Consider the following 21085-nt stretch of genomic DNA (forward strand, 5'->3'; position numbering starts at 1 on the left):
ATGAGGAGGGATGTTCCTGAGGGGAGTTCCATACCTCTCTCTGCCACCTGACTCACTCTGCCCTTGGGGTAACCTGTCTGACTGGTACACAGGCACCGATAAATGGTGTGTATAGTTCAGCTCTGCCCTCCCCTCCTCCTCTTGGAAGCAGGATGCCCTCTGGGAGCATGGTTCCACTTTTCCGCATGGGCTCTACTCCTCTCGGGGGAGCAATGCCCTGGTCTAGAGCCACACACAGCTGGGAGTGGGGATGCCTGCACCTCTTGGGGTTCATTCGCACCCATCTGGTTCTCATGCCAAGACACATCTTCCAACTCAGCCTCTATCAGAAGAAAGATGGCCAGTGCCCCAGTGAATGACTGATAGGAAGCTCATTCAATGGGACCTAATAAGGTAATAGTAACCCTTATTGAGAATTTACCATGTGTCAGCCACTTGTGCTTCGTTCAAGTAATCTTATTGAATACTTATCCCAATCCTATGGGCATGTCCAAGTATTAGCCCCCTTTTATATTTGAGAAAATTGAGGAAAAAAGAGGTTAAACATCATGCCCAAGGTCATACATCTAGTGAGCCAAGGACTGGGTTTTGATCTCCAATCAGTTTGCTTTCAGAGTTCTTCAATGCACTGTATTGCAATGTATCAATAGAGGGGCCCTGTCCTTCATATATAAAGAGCTCTTATAAATCAATACACACACACACACACACACACAAACTAATAGAAAGTGGGTAAAAGCTGATAAAAGTACAAGTTGGTATAAACTTTTCTGGAAGACAGGGATCACATCTGTGCAGTTCCTCCTCAAGGAAACAAGCCCAAGGAGTAGGTGAGCAAAGCCACGGACACCAGGGTGCACAGCAGAACTGCCCACATCAGGGAAGAACTGGAAACAACGTGAACATTAAAAAACACAGTAACAGTTAGGAAACCATCATAAAATGGAAAATAATGTTATGTAATGTTGTAAAAGAATATTTTATGATGAGAAAGTAACAGCATATTAAATGAGAATAGAAGGTTACAAAATAAGACTAGTTCAATTTTGCAAAAAGCGTGTGTGTGATCTATACACAGACCTGTGATGTTGTTCTTGTACACACACACACGCGCGCGCGCGGAGAGGAAAGATTGGAGAGACACACTCCAAAATGTCGACCATGGTTATAATCTCTGGAAGATAAGACTGTGGATTCCTTTTATTTTCTTCTTTGCGTTTTTCTGTATCTTCCAAATATTCTACAAGGCGCATTCACTATTTTCATAGTTCAGAATGTCTAATAAAGCAGCAAAGAAATCAATTTTAAAACAACTTCCACTTCAAGTGGGTTAAATTTTTTTTTTAAGTTTTAGCATGTGACAAGGTGAATTGGGTTTTCTGCTAAATCCATCCAGAGTCAGCAATGTAGAATAAAGACGGTCTCACACAGAAGGTTTGAGAAGATGGAATGAAGGCTGACAGTGTCACAAGAACAAAACTCCAAGAGCGACAACAGCACGTGTGCTGTGGCCTCGGTCATGAGGCTTCACAGGAGCTTCAGCACTGGAATCCCTCCTCCAATGATGGACTAGTGTGATCTTGGTCACCGAGAACCACAGCTGGGGTCAACTGGGTGATAGAAATGAATGGAACCTTTTAGTGCCACCAAACCAGTGCTACTGACACATCAGAGCTCTGTTCCCTGACCCCTTGTCTGGGAGATATTTCTAGGCCGGCAAGTCCACTGTGGCTCTGGTTTCAGACTGAGGCTCTGAAGCCCATGGCCCTGGGCTGCCCACACGGTGTCAATCAACACACTCAGTGTGCCGTCAACTGCAGACAGCGTGAGCCCAGGGCCCCTGATCTGACCCAGTGAAGACCCTGCCATGGCAAAACCACTGGAGGAAAAAATAAATCTCTCTAAAGTGCAAGAGGCTAGAAAGACCTCAAGGGACACAGGTTTCATTTTAGAGATTGAAGAACTTTTTAGACATGTTTGAGATGGAGCTGAAAGTGGAAGAAGTAGCAAGGATGGAGGAGCCCCGGGTTTTCCAGTGTCCACATCGTTTAGGCTTCCCAACCAAGGTTTGTCCAAGAGGGTGGTGTGATTCTGTCCAACTGCCACCCCTCGCTTCCCCTCTCACTTCCAAAGGAATCCGAAATACAGATGTGATCCTTTATTACAGCATATTCCAGGGTAGCTGAGACCATGTCGGCCCCGTCTCCTCCCAAATCAGGAAACTGGGACTCACTCTACTGCCCTCCACAGCTGTGCCAGACATCTAGGGGACGACCAAGCTGAGCCTCCGAGGGCCATCTGGCCCTGCAACAAGGGGCAAGGCTCACAGCAAGGGCTTGGATGAAAAGCCGAAAGCCAAACTGTAATACAAAGGAAAACCCTCGAGTTTCACACACGCACACACACACACACACACACACACAAGGTAGGTCAATCCCCAAGCACCGTACCTGGTAGAGGCCTCAAATCTCACCCAGCCCAACACGAGGCAGAGTGCTGAGGGCACTCCATTCACCGACACGTACTGCTTTGGGAAACCACCCTATTTCCATGATGGCAGGAAATTAAGCTTCTTTCCTACAGATCAAAGAGCGCTTCCTGTGGAGGCCCAGTTCTGCTGATCTGGGCCATGGAGAATCCACCTCAACACGCATGGAACACCCGATCTCCACCCCAGAACACTAGTGCCGACAGCGCGGGTGCGCGATGAACAGGTTTGTTATTCTGGTCAAGTACCGCTGCTACCTACGCTGGGCATTTCCTGACGTGAATCACACGGGGAGCCTCTGCTCATAAACATACCTAGCCTCCCATGTCAGAAAAGCTGTGCGCAGGAATCACTGGATGTGAGAGAGGAGAGGACCAGGAACGTGAGGAAGAGATACAGGAAAGCAAAGGACAGGTGACCAGGGCAGGCTTCCGAGAGAACCATAAAGTTCTAAGGCAGAAGCCAGCAAGCTACAGCCCAAGTGAGGGCCAAACCCAGCCCACCATCTGTGTCTGTAGGGCCCATGAGATAAAGAACCGTTTTTACATTTTTTAATGGTTATTTAAGTACCAACATAATACGCTCAACTTTGCATGTTGGCCCATAAGGCGTGTAATATTTACGATCTGATCCTTTAAAGCTATCTGCCAACTCCTGTAACTAAGGCATGGAAAGTCCCAAGACAGCAAATAAAAATCACAGCTAATGTTTGCTGACAGCTTACTGTGTACACTCCACTCTGCACACATTATTTCATCTCCAAAAACCCTATAAAAGACATATTATCCCCTCTTTACAGATGAGGAAACTGAGTCACAGAGACAGTAACTTGCCCGGAGCGTCACAGCCAGCGAGGGTAGAGCCTGACCCCAAAGCTACCTCTGCATCACCAACTGAGACGCTTGCCCAGTTCCCTTCGGAGGAAACACGTGAGTGAGCTTTTCGCACAGGGCATGTCTGAGAAACAAGATCCTGTCTGGTTGGAAAAAAAGGGAGGCAGAGGCCAGAGATAAGTCAAATCATGGTGGGCTCTGAATGGCAAGCAGGGAGTTATTCTGCAACCAGTGCATGGTAAGTGACAGGGTATACGCTAAGCTCGCTGCGATACTCTTTACAGCAGCAAAATATTGGAGACAACCTAAACGTCCTTCACTTAAGAGGTTAAATAAATTATAGAACATCCATTTGACAGAACACGATGCAACGTTTTAAAAAATGAGGGTTTTCATCTTCACTGTATTTGTCAGCTATTGCTGTGTAACAAAACACCACAGACTCTCAGTGGCACTTATTCCTTAGTTGTCTACAGATCAGCTGGGCTCAGCTGGTGGCTCCAGGCTGCAGATCGGGCCCATATCTGCTTCACTCATCTCCCAGGCTCCTTGGACCAGTGGCCTAGATGCATGCATTCTTCTCATGGAGATGGCAGGGTGCAAGGAGCAAATGGAAACAAACAAAGTCCCTCAGCACAGAACTGGCACCTTTTCAGTTCACCTTATTCTATTGGCCTCACCTAGGCACATGGACCAGCCCAAAGTCAAGGGGTTTTCACCTTTGTGAAGGCAACTGAGAAGGCATATGGCAAAGGCTGTACATATAGGGAGAGGGGAAGAACTACACCAATAATTCAACCACTGCATATGCTATTACAGAACAATATCCAAGATGTATTTTGGAGACTCGCCACAGCTGACACTGATCCTTAGTCATGGTGACAGCCATGTACATAATCTCTCCCTTAAAGCTAAGATTCTCTCAGGGTGAGTCTGAAACACGAGGGAAGGGGACTGGGCACAACCTTTAAAAGAATGACATCACCGGGGCTTCCCTCGTGGCACAGTGGCTGAGAGTCCACCTGCCGATGCAGGGGACGCGGGTTCATGCCCCAGTCCGGGAAGATCCCACATACCGCGGAGCGGCTGGGCCCGTGAGCCATGGCCACTGAGCCTGCGCGTCCGGAGCCTGTGCTCCGCAACGGGCGAGGCCACAACAGTGAGAGGCCCGCGTACCGCAAAAAAAAAAATAAGAATGACATAACCACTGGGGACACGACAAAAACTAGTTAGAACCAACTAGGTCCAAGATGGCCGAAGATTCGACTTCCAGTGGACCTTGGGCCTCATCATATGCTCACTGTAATATATTAGCTGCTAAATGACACACCCACCGGTGCCATGACAGTTACGAGGCCAACCATAAAAGGCCAAAAAGTGGGCGGTGGCCCAATTCCTGGAAATCCCCACCCCTTCCCCAAAGTTGGAATAATCCTCCCACTCATTGGCCTATGAAATTACCCAGCCCATAAAAACTAACCAGCCCATTATTTTGGGGCATCTCGCCTTCTGAGATGGCCCACACTCTGTCTGTGGAATGTGTTCCTCCCAAAGCCCTTCTCGCCTTTTGAGACAGACCACATTCTGTCTCTGAAATGTGTCTCTCTAAATCCACTTCTTACCTATCACTTTGTCTCTCGCTGAATTCTTCCTGCAACGAGACATCAAGAACCTGGGCTTCATTAAGCCCAGAGACCAGGTCTGTCATCTCAATTAAAAGACAGTGGGTTCAAGTCCCAATCTGGGTTGTGCGGTTTCAAATCCACGTCTAACACGAGCCCTTTGATGCCAGTCACTCCCATAACTCGGTGTGGTTAATATCTGTACTACCCACTGCCCTGAAAATGAAGCAGGTGACATCTGGTCCACCTGTCGCCTTGGACACAGTGTAAGTGACAGCCACCCTCCCCGCCCCTTCACTCTGCCCCATCTCCAGCGAGGCCCCCAGCTCGATCAGAGGAGATGCTGAGAGAATGATGGATGCGGGGTCCTGAGCCCGCCCAGCTGTCCATCCGAGGCCCTGTTCTGCCCAGCGCCACCCGCAGGTGTCTCCTCCTGGTCCAGACCAGTGTTCCTAACTGCTGTGCCGCCTGCCTCCTGCACATGACCTCCCCTCCTCACCATCTCTCTCTCTCCCGTATTTGCATACTAGGGCCCACACAGCTTCTCTTCCCCCGACCCCAGGGTTGCCCTCAGTTCTGTTTTAATAGAAGAGCAATGTGAACAAGGCTCACAGGCCGAAATCACGTCCAGGGCACTCAAAGGATCAGAGCCAGAATGGCTGCCTTGGGGACCAGGGGTCCCAACTGTTCAGACAGGGCTCTGAGGTGAAGGGCGGGGGAACAATCCTGAGCGGGTCAGGGTGGGGAAGGAGAATGTTCGTGTGGCAGATCAGGAGGTAACTGCGGACTTCAGAGCGTACGTGCGTACACACGTGGGTACAGAAATGGGCCTTGATAAACCTCTGTGAAAATGCCTTTCAAAATTGTACCAACTTCCAATTCTGGTAATGGAGAAGTAAGGTAACTCAAACCGGCCCTTGTGCTAAAGCTACTAACAAAACTGGAAAAACTATTTTTAAAATATGTTTGAAAGCATCTAAGAATTAACAAGACAAGAAAGAACTCTCTGGCCCAGATCTGACAGCAGCAGAACCCAGAGAGGTGAGACCAGACTAGAAGCCGCTTTAGCCCTGTGACCTGTGATCCTGAGAAACAGCTGGTGTTTTCTCAGCCTGCTGGGGCAACGGGACAAAGAGTCATGGCCGAGGCCCACTCAAGGTGGGAGTCTTACTACCACCCATTTAGGTGAAACCCCAAAGGCCCACGCTCTCAGGGTGAACCGGCAGGAACACAGCCTTAGCACCCCTTGGGTCCTCCACACACCGTCCTGATATGCTGGGCCCTCCCGGGGGCAATGTGTCCAGTGCACACCTGCCCACTTTACGGTGGAAGAGAATTCTCATTACTAAGTGATTGCAGAAGTTCACTGTTGTGGAACTTCTGTTTCTGTTTTAGGAGGCACCGCTAGTCATATCTATGATTTCTCTGATGGCAAGTTCTTGGTTAGAAACACAGCCCCAGATCATTACACTCTGCCTAAGGGAGCACACAATTCCCTTTGTGACAATCGACTCTGTTACACGGTTTATGGGCTCATGCGGCAACTGAAATCGGATCCTGCCTCAAATTTGTGAACTGCTCTATTTATTTCAAGCAGCTGAGCAGAAACCAGCAAATCCTGGGTTCAAATCCCTGTTTCACAACTTGCAAACTGCATAACGGTAGGCAAATGATCCGTATTACTGAGTCTCATTTTCCTCATCTGTGATGGCGACGATGACAATGATAATATCCACGATACTCAGAGGGACATCAGGAGCCGTGAGGTATGAGGCCCAGTGCTTGGCAATTACTGAGAGCGTAAGTGCATAATACACGTTCACTATTACTAATATCAGCACAAATGTCATCCTAGATACCATACTTTAGAGTAAGAGAGATAACGATAAAGGTAATTGTAATAGTTAGTAATAACAGTTATAGCTCTAGCTAGTGGGCCAGAGTTTGTCCATAAGTCTAGAACTAATGGCTTTGACCATCCTAAGGTAAGTGATTAAAGGACCAATATGTTTACATGATTGTAAAATGCCAGGCCTAGCATTACATGCTTTGGAAGTAGAATCCTCGACCTCTGCCACTGGAGGCCCTGGGTTCGGCTGGGAGATAAGAAATGCACACACAAGGCTGTGGGCAGCTACGAGGCCCCACAAGAAAGGAAATGATGTTGTCTTCGAGGGGGGAGGGGGAAGGGCAGGGAAGGCAAGCGCTCCAGGAAATTCGGAAATGACCTTAGTCAAGCTGATGAGAAAATATGGCTGTGAGTTACTGTGCGAAGCAGAAGAGACAGCCTGTGAATGTTCTCACCCCCATATGGACGGTGCAGAAGGGGCAGCAGACCCCAGGCAGACCCGTGCTCAGGACTCGGCTGCTGCGCCGGGGCCTACGCCCTCCCAGGGCTGGTGATGAAGCAGGGGCCTCACTCACCCTCTCTGACAGTGTCACGGGCCACAGGGACCCTGTGGTCATCACCGGCAGCCTTCTCAGAGCTCTTGGTTTTCATGCTTTTTCTGTTGCTCTTTTTACCTAAAAAGAAAAGAGAGAGAGAGAGAGAGAGATGCCTTTACTGTCACATATGTCAGAATCATCCCAGGCTGGTGAGGACTCAGCCGTCTTCTTCTGCAAAGCAGCTGTCTCTACCCTCTGCCTTCCCGGACCCCAGTGAAGGCACCTTGGACTCTGAGGGGCCGGTGGTTAAAGGAAAGGAAGTGTGTTATTGTGAGCACCCAGGGGAATAACCACTCCTAATAAAAACAATGCACACTTGCAGGTGGTTACTGTTCTGAGACCGCAAAACGTCCTGCAGAGTACCTCTGACCCTCCCTGGGGCCCCAAAAGTGACACCATGTCTAATTGATAAAATGGAGCTGGAACTCCAGACCTCTGACCCCGGGGCAAGATTTCCTACCATGCTGGGCTCCTCCCACCTAACTCTCCAAGGCCCCGGCTGGGTACCTGGAGGTGTGATGATGCTGGAGGGACTCCTTCCTGGAGCCCAGGGAGTCTGCCTGCTCGCACCTCGCTGGCCCGTCCAGCTTCCTCTCACACTGGACTCTCTCTGCGCCACAGACACTGGCTTCCTCTCAGCCTGCAGTTCATATTTCCTGCCCACCAGAACTCGGCATGTGCTGTGCCTCCTCCTGCAACATCCTTCCATTCACTCTCCATCTACTTAACTCCTGTTGCTCTTGCAGATCCAAGCTCAGCCACGCCCTCTTTGAGATGGTTTTCCTGAACTCCCCACCTACATCAATGTCTCCTTGGATGGGCTCTGAGAGCACCTGTCTTTGGTCAAGTTGCCTCTGTGTGGAGCCTGAGGCAGGGGTTTGGTGCAGGTGATGTACTGAGGGAGGGCTCCAAGGAGAAGGGAAGGGAGGAAGCAAGATGAGGCAGAGGAAGGAGCTAAGCTAGGCTGTGTCCCCAGGCAGAGCCTAACTCAGCCTGATCCCATGGGGAGCTCTGGAGCTGGAACTGCACGCAGTGTTGCCCCACCTTGAGATAAGGGGCCACCTTTTCCTATGCTGGTTTGCCTCTGGCTACAGACTGTGGGGGAGGTGTGTGTGTGGGGTGGTGGGAGTTGTCTCCTTCCAAGGATCGTGCTCCAGAGAGGGGAGCAGCTGTGAGCCATCACAGCCAAGCCCCAGCAGCTGTGGGATGGGTGTGCCAGTGGGAAACGAGGACCTGGGTGTGGTGTCAGCAGCCCCCACTATGGCTCTGCACACCCGTCCTGTGTAACATTATCAAACACACGTAAATATGTTGTTCTGTTCACGGGGGCAGGAACTGTGTCTGGTTTTGCTCATTGCTCTCCCTCCAGAGTCTGGTTAAGTCTTTGAGGAACAACTGATCATGAATGACCGTGAGTCAGTGGGTGACCAATGAGACAACAACAGGAGGAAGGGAAGGTCTATGGAGAAAGATACTTAGTTTGGATTTTAAAAAGCAAGTTGAAATACCAAAAACATCTAGTGGATTGTGCCAATTAATGAAATCATTTCAGATAGTTCTAGAGTCACTAAAAAAAAAAAAAAAAAAGATATTTATCAAGAAAACCTTAAATCCTCAAAAAATTCAAGGGTGCACTGGGCCCAGCCACAGGCAATCCCCTCTCTATCATATTCTTGGGTGATACCTCCTGGGCATATCTTTCATTTTTCATGTAAGCTAAAAAAAAAAAAAAAAAAATCACAAAATTAAATGTCCTCCTCGGGTCAAGGAAATCAATAAACCAAAACATTCAGAAAGGCCAGAGGAGGAAGACTGCCAACCTGAGTGCAGCCGATGACATCAGCCTAATGTCACCTCGGCATCTGTCCCGTTTTTGTGGGTAGGAATGCCAGCCCGGCAACCTCCAAAGATGACTTCTTCTGAAAGAGCCTGATCGAGGGTCTGTAAAAATCTTGATTGTTTGGAAAATTGGGTGCCACAACTTTTGAGAATCAAGCGTCTGATTTGGCAGAAAGATAATATGTTAAGGGAAGAAAAAGTTTTACAAAACATGAGAGGAAAAAGCCATCCAACCCCTCCCTGGAAGCCGGCCATTCATTGCAGGCCTTCCCTCTGCCTGGGCAACCTCTACGGGGCCTCCACGGGCAGCATGGGAGACAGAGTCAGAGGACACAGCCCCACGCACACCCTCAGCCTCACTCCCCTGGGCTGGACCCACGCCCCGTACTCAGCTCTGGGAATCCAATAATGGCCCAGATGTGAGGCAGATGTGCTATCACCGCTGAGACCAACATGTGGGGAACAGATTCCCTGCAGGGAGTGGCAAAGGGACCGAGAAAACAGGCAGGGCACCTGCCACCTTCTCTAGGGAAGACGCACTTCCAGGACATGTGCCTACAAATCTGGTTCCAGCCCCAGGCGGCCAGGTTCTGCCACTGCACCGACCATGTGTGGCCTCGGGGGACCCACCTCACCCCTCTATGCTAATTCCCCTCATCAGTGAAATAAGGAGACATGGTACCTGCCTCGGTGGAAGTTACGGAGAGGAAAGAGATGACATACATCAAAGCACTGAGGGCCGTGCCTGACCTGCAGTGACCTCTGAATAAAAGACAGCCTCCACCTTCTCACCCTTCCTGTTAGTCCCAAGTCCCGACCATCACAAAGCACCGTCCCAGGTGCTGGAAGAGTAACAGCCAACACGTGGAGCACAATTTACAAGGCATTTTCACATAGAGTAAAACATTCGATCTTGGCAAATACCCATCGAGGGCAGGAAGCTTGCTACGAACATTATTCTACAGAGGGGGACACGGAGGCCCAGAGGAGAAGAGACCCACCCGAGGTCACTGACAGACAGGAGCAGCAGAGCAGGAGCCTGACGCCAGGCCTAGGCCCTTCCCTGCCCCTTCTTCTCGTACAGCAAGAAAGGCAGCATATGGTCTGTACGGATGACAGAAAGAGTGAAGTGGAAATAATGCACAGAGAAGGAACCAGGACCAAATCAACATCTCCATCTGGGCTGCGTGACAAAACTGAGTTCCTTAAAAGTAGCAAACTGAATTGCCGATGCAGGCCACATATTCTATTCTGGTCCATGGTGATAAATATCACACTCCTTGATTGACAGGAAACTATTTTTTCCCCTCTCTATACTAGGAGCTTACAGTAGCAACCCCAGAATCCGAAAAAATTCTTTGCTGCATATGTGCATTTTCCCAAGAAATTCCAGCCCTATGGTACCTGCGCTCCCTCTTGTGAAGGACGCAGCCCCGCCCTAAGCTCCTTGCCTGGCTCCTGTGAAGGAACCCGCGTGAGGAGGAAGGATGCGAGAAACCAAGCCACTGCAGGTTCTCAGGAGCTCCCCAGAGAGGCAGCCTCGCGGCACCGGGACAGACAATAATTCCGCTTTTCTCAAACACCATGGGACCAAGGAGGACCTTGCAGGCAAACGTGAAAAGCCGAAACAAAAGCAGTTAGAAACCTGTGCTCCCGGGACTTCCCTGGCGGCCCAGTGGTTAAGACTCCAGGTTTCCACTGTAGGTGGCGTGGGTTTGATCCCTGGTCGGGGAACTAAGATCCCGCAGGCTGCGCAGAGCAGCCAAAAAAAAAAAAAAAAAAAAATCAGAAACTCGTGCTCCGTGTGTGTGTTAGCAAGAAAAGGATCATGACACAGGGAGGGGACAGCCTGTGTCCTTATCGAGTTCCCAAATCTGAGACCGTCAAGCTCCTGGCAGAAGGAGGTTTCCCAGGGATCTGGTGCAGCCTGCAAAAAAGGGACTGAGTGGCTGAAGGACGTGCCTGCTTCCGTCAATCAGTGACCTGAATGGTCTGGGCTGGAGATGGGAGCACCAGTGCAGTTTTCTAAGTACTTTTTTAGCAGGGCTGGATCAAAGTCAATCGATCCATCAGCCCGTCCATCAATCAATCAAAAGCCCTCCCCTGCTCCTGCTTGGCTGTGTCTTCCCTGGGAAACTAGCTGATCAGACTGTGTCCTCCTCTGGGCTGCCTCCTGTGCAGAAGGAAGACCTTGGTCTCGTGCAGAAGACTTGGCCTCCACCCGGGTCCCCAGGGCAGAAGGGAGAGCCACGCCCAGCTCTGTGCAGCAGCGGTCACCTTCCTGACCTGCAACCAAGCAGGAAGCCCTGAGCCTTTAAAGAGATACCCCGATAACCACAGCAGGCGGGGTGTGCCAACCCTGCAGGGGGCACTGCTGGGACTTGCTGGTCTCTGTTTGGGTTCTGCCTGGAACCAGCCTGAGACAAGGCCTTGGAGGCTGGAGCGAACGTGAGAGGTGATTTCATGAAGCACAAAGGAAGAAGTGGAGGGAGTGAGACTCAGCGAAGGAAACGCCAATAACCCGGGCTGCACTGCTAAGCGGGACCCATCAGGACTCAACGTAGCTGGGGGACCTGAGGACACTGGGTAGGAGCCAGTGTCTGCTGCCTCTGACCTGTCCCTCGAAAGACTGCGAGGCTGTGCATCGACCTTCTAACTTCACACCACCTTGGGAAGCTTATTCTCATTATTTTTCCCCCGTCACAGTGAGGAATTCGAGGCGTGAAGATGTCATACGTGCCCATGAGTGGCAGAGCCAGACTTTGAATCTCTCTGAATCCTGAAAAAACTATGCCAAACCCTTCCATGTGCCTCTCACGAATCAAGTATTCCATAAAAATCTAGAGTCTTAAATGAACATTTGAAGGTGTCTTGTGTGGCTCTGACCCTCCTACGATACCCAGATCAGTAGTCGATGGGATCCCAGCCAGTTACGAACACTAGCCCTTCCCGTAGCCATCCAAAGCCACCCCAGTTTTATGGGTTTCATGATCCCAGAAAAGCAGTGATGGGGGCAGGGACCTCAGAAGGCCACAGAAGGCAGAGCCATTGCTGGAGGTGCAAAACCTGAGAGCTCAGACTCCCTGGCCACCTCAGACATCCAGCGGAGACCCCCACCCCAAAAATCCAGGTTCCAAGGGACTTCCCTGGCAGTCCAGTGGTTAAGACTCCACGCTTCCACTGCGGGGCGCACGGGGTCAAGAACTAAGATCCCGCATGCCGCGTGGCGTGGCCAGGTTCCAGGGCCCAGGCTGCTGTTGCCACGGGACTGAAGCCACCACCCACCGTGAGGTCTGGCAGCCAGGGATGCCCGGGGCACGCAGGAAACGCGGTGGCTATTTTCAAGAACCACAGCATCCAACCCAGCTTCCCCAAACACGCAAGTGTCTGGCCCTTCATTATCCACGCACAAACCCTGGTTTCTGGAACCACGGGCACAGTCGAGAGGAGATGTGCCAGCGCGAATAGCTGACTTTGGAAAGCGTTTTGGAAACAGAGGTGGTGTCTTAGAAAGCTGCTTGCTGATGTATGTGAGAAGACCTTTTTTATAAAAAGTCCTTTCCCTAGGAATTTTGTAGGGAGTTGGACCAAGCACTTTGGATTTAACTCTTCAAGAGAACATATAATACCATGATATAAAGATTTCTTGTTATTTGTTTAGGCGTGCTGATAGCCTTGTGATTGCTTTTAAAGTATATAGTCAAATATTTACAAACACATTCATCTAATCCTCACACTCCAGCTTTGCCCGGCAGAAGACATTTCCATCTGAAGGCCAAACCTTGCAAGACGCCCTGAAGAGTGTTGCAGCAAAAGCTTAGAAGTGAAGCTCTTTCCAGCAACTAGCTGGCAGCGCTTAACAGAAAGGGCTTTGTTTATAACCAAATATGCTCAAATAACAACTCTTTGATTATCGCCACCCGCCCGCCCCCCCTCCCCCCCAAGCCGGGGCAACACAGTACAAAGTGCAAACTCTCCAGTTCTGGGCACAGACATACGAACAAACATGGATCGCTGCCCACTCTGCGAATTCCACGGACTCAAGACCGTGGACCAAAACCATGGATGCAAGGCAGGCACGCGTGTATTCCAACAGAGGTGCGTGCTCCCAGTCCTTGAAGAAAGCAACAAACAAGCAGGAACCCAGAAGTTAAAGGCTACTTCTAACCCAGTGGAGGGGGGAGAACAAAACATCTTCAAATCACCTATTAAGAGTCTTGTTTATTAACTTGGTTGTTTCTTCCTACCACTTGGGAGGGAAAAGGCAAATCAGTTATATAACTGTGGTTTACTTCTCTGTTCCATTTTTTTCTCTACAAAGGGTATGGCTCCAAACCAAGTCCATCAATTTGGAGATGACATGAGAAGTACACCCCAAATGCACTCCCACACCCAGAATGTGGTCCGTCATCTCACTCTTCACCCTGGGATGATGAAAACTGGGGCCAGGAGACTCACTCTTCGGACCTCAAAGCATTCCAACTGCAGGGATCTAGAAAATATTGAATTTGGCTAGAAACAGCTGAATAAATGGAATTAGAGAGAAGCAGCTTGCCAGGTCCCTGTGAAGAAGAACATGCTAGCAATCAGTACTATTTATCCAATGGATAAGCAACCTCACAAGGTGGTGTGCGCCCGTCAATAGAAACGTGTGAGCCAAGACTGGCGTTGAAGTAAATTTCCAGGGGCTTCCCTGGTGGCGCAGTGGTTGGGAATTCGCCTGCCAATGCAGGCGACACGGATTCGAGCCCTGGTCCGGGAGGGCCGTAGAGCAGCTAAGCCCGTGAGCCACAACTGCTAAGGCTGCGCTCTGGAGCCCGTGCTCCACAGCAGGAGAGGCCACTGCAGTGAGAGGCCCGCACACTGTGGCAAAGAGTGGCCCCCGCTCGCCACAACTAGAGAAAAACCCGGGTGTGGCAACAAAGACCCAACACAGCCAAAAATAAAAGAAATAATTTTTTTAAAAAAGTAAACTTCCAGGCCCAAGATGGAGTTGCTCTTACCCGGGGTGCCGCATCAGGAAACAAAACTTAGATAAGCTTCCTATTCCTAACAACCTTAGTCAGAAATAGTTAGCCAGTTCCCCAACGCCAAGCCAACTCTGGGTCTTCTCACCCCAAACAAAGTGGACTGTGACACCCCAGCCAACCAGATATTTTCTATGTTCTCCTTCCTTGTTCTTTATTCTTTGTCCTATAAAAGCTTCCTGCCTTCCGCCCCATTTTGCCATTCTCCACAAGGAGACTGTCCATTTCATGAAAGTGTTAAAAAAAAGTTTATATCACCTAAATTGTCTTCTTCAATCATTTTTTAACACCGAGCAGCCCACTGTCGGAATCTTGCAATAAACAAGAACTTGCATGCAATGAACACTTAGGTTCCTTGAAGTTCTAAAATTCTGGGAGTTACTGATGTTCACAATGAGGGCCTCAGAAATTTTATGATATTGAGTCCCAGTCCACCACAGAAAAGGATTTCACAGTTCTGTATCCTGATGGTGGTGATGGTTCCATGAATCCATAGATGTGAGACAATGCAGAGAACCACACACACACACACACACACACACCCGAGTGCACGTGAAAACCAGGGAAGGTAACCTAAAAGTTAAAAGTATTGTACCAATGTCAATTTCCTACTTTGACATTGTATATAGCAGTGATTCTCAACCCACTGGTGACAGGTGACAATGTCTAGAGACATTTTTAGTTGTCACAACTTGGGGGAGGGTGCTACCAGCATCTAGTGTGTCAAGGCCAGGGATGCTACTAAACATCCTACAATGCACAAGACAGCCTTCGCCCTGAGACACACACACGCGCACAGACACACACACACACACACACACACACAATTGGCCCCAAAATGTCAATACTGCCAAGGTTAAGAAATCCTGTACTGTAGTTCTAAAAGATGTTATCATTTGGGGAAGCTGGGGAAAGAGTATACAGCAGCGGCCCCCAACCTTTTTGGCATCAGGGACCAGTTTCATGGAAGACAATTCTTCCACAGACGGGGGGTGGGGGGATGGTTTTGGGATGATTCAAGCGCATTACATTTATTGTGCACTTTATTTCTATTATTATTACCTTGTAATATATAATGAAATAATTATACAGCTCACCATAACGCAGAATCAGTGGGAGCCCTGAGCTTGTTTTCACTTGCCACTCACTGATAGGGTTTTGGTATGAGTCTGCAAGCAACTGATTATTATGGTCTCTGTGCAGTCAAACGTCTCTGCTAATGACAATCTGTACCTGCAGCCGCTCCCCTAGCATCACTGCCTCAGCTCCACCTCACATCATCAGGCGTTAGATTCTCATAAGGAGCGCGCAATCTAGATCCCTCGCATGCGCAGTTCACAGCAGGGTTCGCGCTCCTATGAGAATCCAATGCCGACACTGATCTGACAGGAGGTGGAGCTCAGGCGGTAATGTGAGCCATGGGGAGCGGCTGTAAATACAGATGGAGCTTCACTCACTCACCCGCAGCTCACCTCCTGCTAGGCCACCTGGTTCCTAACAGGCCACAGACCAGTACTGGGGACCCCTGGTATACAGGATCTCTCTGCACTATTTCTGCAATTTCCTGTGAGTCTATAATTACTTCCAAATAAAAACTTTAAAAAAAAATTAAGATTTCACTCTATTCAGCACATCAGGGCTCTACTTCTCGGGAATCTGTCAGCCACTCGTGGAAGAATGCAGTGCTCTCAATTAACCAAAGGATTCAGCTGTCCAAGCCACTTCCAGGAGAATGTCAGCCCATGACATCCATTGCACATTTCTGTGGTAGCATGAAAGAACAGTCAAGGGGCAAGTCAAACTCACACCAAGATCAAATCCCCAATGCCCTTGGCTCCTTAAGTATACCTCCCTATGGGATTCAGACAAGACTCCATCCTAGACCCTGACGCACAGAACATCTGCCTTCCATCTTCCCTTGAGCCCAGCCCTTATGCAAGATACCGGCTATCTGGAAAATACTTCATCACCTGCAAAGACAAAGCACATGACAGACTTTTCAATGAGTAGTTACATATGCTTTCACTTTCTTTTTCTTCTCTAAGTCTTACCTCTCACTCCCACCTCAGTGTCTAGACAGTGCCTGGTAGGTAGCAGGCACCATCTACCCAGTCCAGAAGTTCACAGCAAACAGAAACGAATGCTTCTATACATATATCAAGCCACGCCTTAAGGGGGGCAAAATCATCTCCTCTTACTGCAATTTAACTGCACAAACTATCACTGACCCCCCCTAATCAAAGTCAGTCTTAACCAAGCTCCCCCACTTGGGGTCCAGGATAAAGGGTTCCAGTGGTCAAGTGCCAAAAAAGGCAGGATGGGGAGAACAGACTTGAAAGTATTTGACCAAGGTCACACTTTGTTTGTCAGAGTCGGGGAGCTCTGAAAAGCCCCACACAATTTATTAGAAACACACACTCCAGGCAGGAGGCCTGGAGGCAGCTCTCCAGAAGCTGAGTCTCTGGAATTTCCAGGGCCCTGTTTTTATTTTGGGGAATCAGCAATGCAGCCCTCAACACACCTGCAATAACCTTCTCCAAGCCGCCAACTTTGGTGCTTTCCAGGAGGGCGGGGCCGGGGCTGTCTTGCGCTCCCCTCCCCCCAGGACCTCACCCAGCATCTGATGTTGGAAAGGTTCTCCGTAAGGACCTGCGGAATTATGAAGAACTCACAGAAGGGCTAGCACAACCACGAGCTGACACACTGCAAGCTTTTGTTGAAAAGCTCATCAAACAGCTGACAAGTAAGGTAGCAGGCACTAGTCATCTTGGGCAGATAGAGATGCTGAGGTCCGGGAAGCTGAGCGCTGAGCCCCAGACCCGGGCGTTAAGTGCAGTCCTCACACTCTCAGTCTGCGGCTCCTTCCATGCTCCCCTTGCCGTCCCCCCAGTAAATACCAGAACCTAACAAATGTGTCTCCCACCCACCTCTCCCAACCACGCCCAGCGCTGTGCTAACCACGTAGCAGATACTAAAAAAACAAAAACACATGCCAGCTGATTCAAACTACCAAACAAAAAAGGTCTTGAGTTAAAAGCACAGGAGAAGGGCTTTCAAATCTCCCACGCCAGCGAGTGACCCTAAGCAGCTTGCCTACGTGGTCAGAGCCTCAGTTTCCTCATCTGTCAAGTCACAAGAATACCCACCCCTCAGAGTCCCTGAAAGAATGAATGAGACGGCTGCCCGTAAATCTCCTAATAAACTCGCAGCAGATGGTCTACAAATATGAGTGTCTTTTCCCAACTCCTATTCCTGTTACACAACTCACAGAACTGCCTGCAGATGTACAGAGTCGCCCACAGACTGAAATATGGCAGGACTCCCCCTCCAGGTAAGTGCAAAGGAGCTGCTGAGATGGGCCCACACACTCAAGAGTTCTGGGTCGCCATCTCCACTCCTTCCCCACTGCCTCGCTGCTATCTCTTGTGAACAGTTTAACCAAACAAAGGTGATGCCTTTCATGCCAGGAGCTGTGTAATGGTGCCACTGGCATGTATCTCCTTTCAAGGAAGGCCGTTACAAGGCCGGAGAATTTGGCCACAATCCTGCCTCATGCCTCAATCTTTAAATACTAGGACCGCAGCCCTCTGCAATTTCAGCAAAGAACATTTGGGACAATGAAGAGAAAGTCCCCCTTCTCAAGGAGTGTAAGAAACTAAATGGAAGTCATTTCCCCAAGACGGGGCAGGCAGAAAGTGGGGATGCAACTGAGAAGGCTGGGAGAGACGGCCGGCTTCAGGCGCCACTGGGCTTCCCTAACCCCTCCTCCGGCACAGGAGTCCAGCTGCAGCCCAAGGCTCCCCGACAGAGGCTCTGCCATCCTGCCCCTACTGGACAGAGGATTCAAGGGACCCACAGAAAGCAGGAGGGAGGGGGCCGAGAGGGGACCCGGCCTGGGGAAAGGCCCACCGCTGAGCTCTCCCCAGAAGGCCACGGTGCCGAAACAGACCAACTAGTCACATCGCCAAGTAGGAAATTCACTCTCAAGAAAACGCCCTGGGAGAAGACTGAAAAAGTAGGCAGAGTAGGAAAGATCCTTTGCCCAGGAAATTTTGCCCGGCAGAAAGATCCTTTGCCCAGGAAATTTCAAACTTGGGGCATTGGGACCAGCTTCCCAGGCAGCTTCCCAACTGCACAGTCTGTCTCTACCTGACAGGGGACCGCCGGTCAGGTTTAAGTTCCAGGGCGCTCGGAGGGGCCCGCGGGATGCGCAGTGCAGTGCCTAGGAAGGGGGTGGGGGGCAGCGATGGGGAGGTTCACCGGTCTCTCATCCCAGACACACGGACTGCGAAGCCAGCGGTCGCCTCAGACCCGGCGGGCCGCCGCTGGGACAGGCGCACAGCCACGGGCGCCCCCTCGGGCCGCGCAGCGCAGAAAGTTACTTACCTGGTGGAGGCGTCTCCGGAGCCAACTTCTCCCTCTTGGGAGCTTTCTTGGGCTTGGTCGCCTTCTTGGGCGCCCTGGGCTCGGACGCGCGCAGCTTCCGCTCCTCCTCGCCGGGCCCCGCGGGCAGCGGCGGCGAGAAGGGCTCGGGCTCCAGGCGCGCGTAGTAAGGCTCCCGGCTCCAAATCTCTTGCACGTAGTAGTCGGGGTCCTCGACGGCTGCCCCCTGGGCCGCGGCCCCGGCCAGGGCCACCGCCAGCAGCGCGAGAGCCAGCGCCAGCGCGGCTGCCCCCCGGCGGGCCATGCCCGCTCCTCCCCGCGCCCGGGGCAGGGTCACGGTCGCCGGGAGCGCCGGGCGGGCGGCGGGCGCGGACAGCGGCGCAGGGCAGGGGCGCCGGCCTCAACAGCGGGGCGCACGGGACGCGGAGGCGGCCGGCCGGTGGCGCGTGTGACCCGCTCTCCGGGCTGAGCTGGGCTGGGCTGGGTTGGGCTGGGCCGGGCCGGGGCGGGCAGGGGCGCGCCCAGACGCGGGGCGGGCGCAGGGGGGCCGGCCCCGCCCTTCCCTCCTCCCTCCCCTTCCGGCCGACCCCGCGGTGGCGGGCCCTTGGAGCCGGGTGTCGGGAGCCCCCTCCACCCCATCTACTGTCTCCAAACCTCCCCCTTTGCCCGCACTCCCGAAGCCGGCCAGAGCTGGGCGCCTGCTTCCCCAGAGACTCGAAGGAGTTTCCATCTAGAAGGAACCTCGAGCCGTTTTACAGGTTGGGGAACCGTGACCCACGATGAGAAAGGATCGGCCCAAGGTCCTAAAGCAAATTAGAGCCCGAAGCCTAGTCTCCAGCTCTCCTGACCCCTACCCCGTCCCTGGCTCCACAACAGACACGGGTTCCCCACCGGCCAGACAGACCTTTCCTCAACCTGACCACGATCCTATTTCAGGAACTATGAATGAGGAACCCAGGTCCCCAGGGCTCCGAGGAGTAAAGTGTCGGGGAGGAGGGGGGCGGAGCCCTGCTCCTGACTGAGAAGGGACCCTGTTGGGTGAGGAGAGAAGAGGAGTCATCCTCCGGCTGACGTCCTGGCGGTCACAGGGCGCATTTCCTTCATCGGATGAGCAGGTTCCTGTCTTCAGGGCAGGGAGCTCACGCTACCTTTTGAAAAAGTAGCTTATGTTCTTGGAAAACTCTGTGTTCATCTTTCAGGCTGGGATGTTGGGGAAATGGGGCCTGCATTGGTTTTCTACTGCTGCTATAACAGATTACGACAAATGTAGTGGTTTAAAGCAACACATACTTATTATGGTACAGGTCTGCAGGCTAGAGATCTGAGTGGGGGTCACCAGGCTAAAATCCAGGCTTCGATCACCAGGCTGCATTCCCCGGTGGGGCCTCTGGGGAAGAATCTTCCAGGCTCACACAAGTGTTGGCTGAGGTGAGTTCCCGGAGGTGGGAGCCTTGAGGTCCTCTTTACTGGCCGGCCATCAGACTGGCCAGTCTTCACTCCCAGGTGCTGCTGTGTTCCTTCTCTTGCTGGCCATGAGGCGTTGCCGGCAGCCTCTCTCTGGTCCTGTATGTGGCCTCTACATCACAGAGCCAGCACTGGCATGTTGAGTCCCTCCAGTGGCTCCAAATCTCTCCCCTTCTGCCAAATCTTCCCTCTTCCCAGCTGGGGAAAATGCTCTACTCCTGGATCGGATGGACCCACCCAAATAATTCAGGATAATCCCCTTCTCTTAAGGTGGTGACCTCAGTCACATCTGCAAAGGCCATTTTGCCATGTAAGCTCAGGATTCAGGTAGAAATGTCTTTGGGGAGCCTTTCTGCTGAGCCCAGGGACAGACTGACCCTCAACTCGCAGTTGGGCTATCACCTTCCCAGTCCCTGTGGACCCTACCATTCCAGGGTGCCACTGAGTTGGGTCTGGGCACTCAGGCAAGGCCTCCCCATTTCCCTGGAGTCACACTTCTGAGCCCACACACTGAGCAGGCTTGGGCCATCCCCTGCCTCTGGCCTCCCCTATTTGCCATCTGGTTTTCTCTCATTATCCCCACACAGACCGATTAACCAGGCCATCCTTTAGGGCAGGTTTCCTGGGCTCCCAGACCTCAGGCCAAAGCAGAATGGACGGGGTGGGGGGGCAGGCTGAGGCAGGGCCCTGCCCTATCCCCAAGGGCCAGGAGGCCTTGGACTTGGTTGTCAACTTCCCAGGACATTCTGGAACCCAGAGCCGGCAGAGGTCTCCAGAGTGAGAGAAGAGGAAGGCCCCCTTCCCTTCCCTCTACTCTCCAAGTAGGCCTGGGCTGGGCTGGTCCATGACCCCCTCTGGATGCCTTCCCACCCTCTTCCAGGATATATCCCCCGGGGCTCACTCACAGGGGCTCTTTTATCTAAAGCCAGGCACTCCAGACAACAAAGTAAGTGCACACGGGGCTTCAGTGGCCAAAAAGCAGCA

General features: G+C 51.5%; 1 protein-coding gene across 1 annotated transcript in view; it reads right to left on the minus strand.

Annotated features, from left to right (window-relative positions):
• The window catches only part of CPXM2 (carboxypeptidase X, M14 family member 2), a gene marked incomplete at its 5' end in the record, with an annotated part of 121409 nt that extends 102468 nt beyond the window's left edge, over nt 1–18941 (minus strand). The window contains 2 exons of the mRNA XM_082674072.1: nt 7368–7466; nt 18641–18941. Coding sequence (XP_082530198.1) covers nt 7368–7466; nt 18641–18941 — 400 coding nt within the window. The remainder of the gene's footprint in view (nt 1–7367; nt 7467–18640) is intronic.
• Nucleotides 18942–21085: the final 2144 nt, after the last annotated feature.

Source organism: Grampus griseus (assembly GCF_964374135.1).
Source record: "Grampus griseus genome assembly, chromosome: 16".
NCBI lineage: Eukaryota > Metazoa > Chordata > Mammalia > Artiodactyla > Delphinidae > Grampus > Grampus griseus.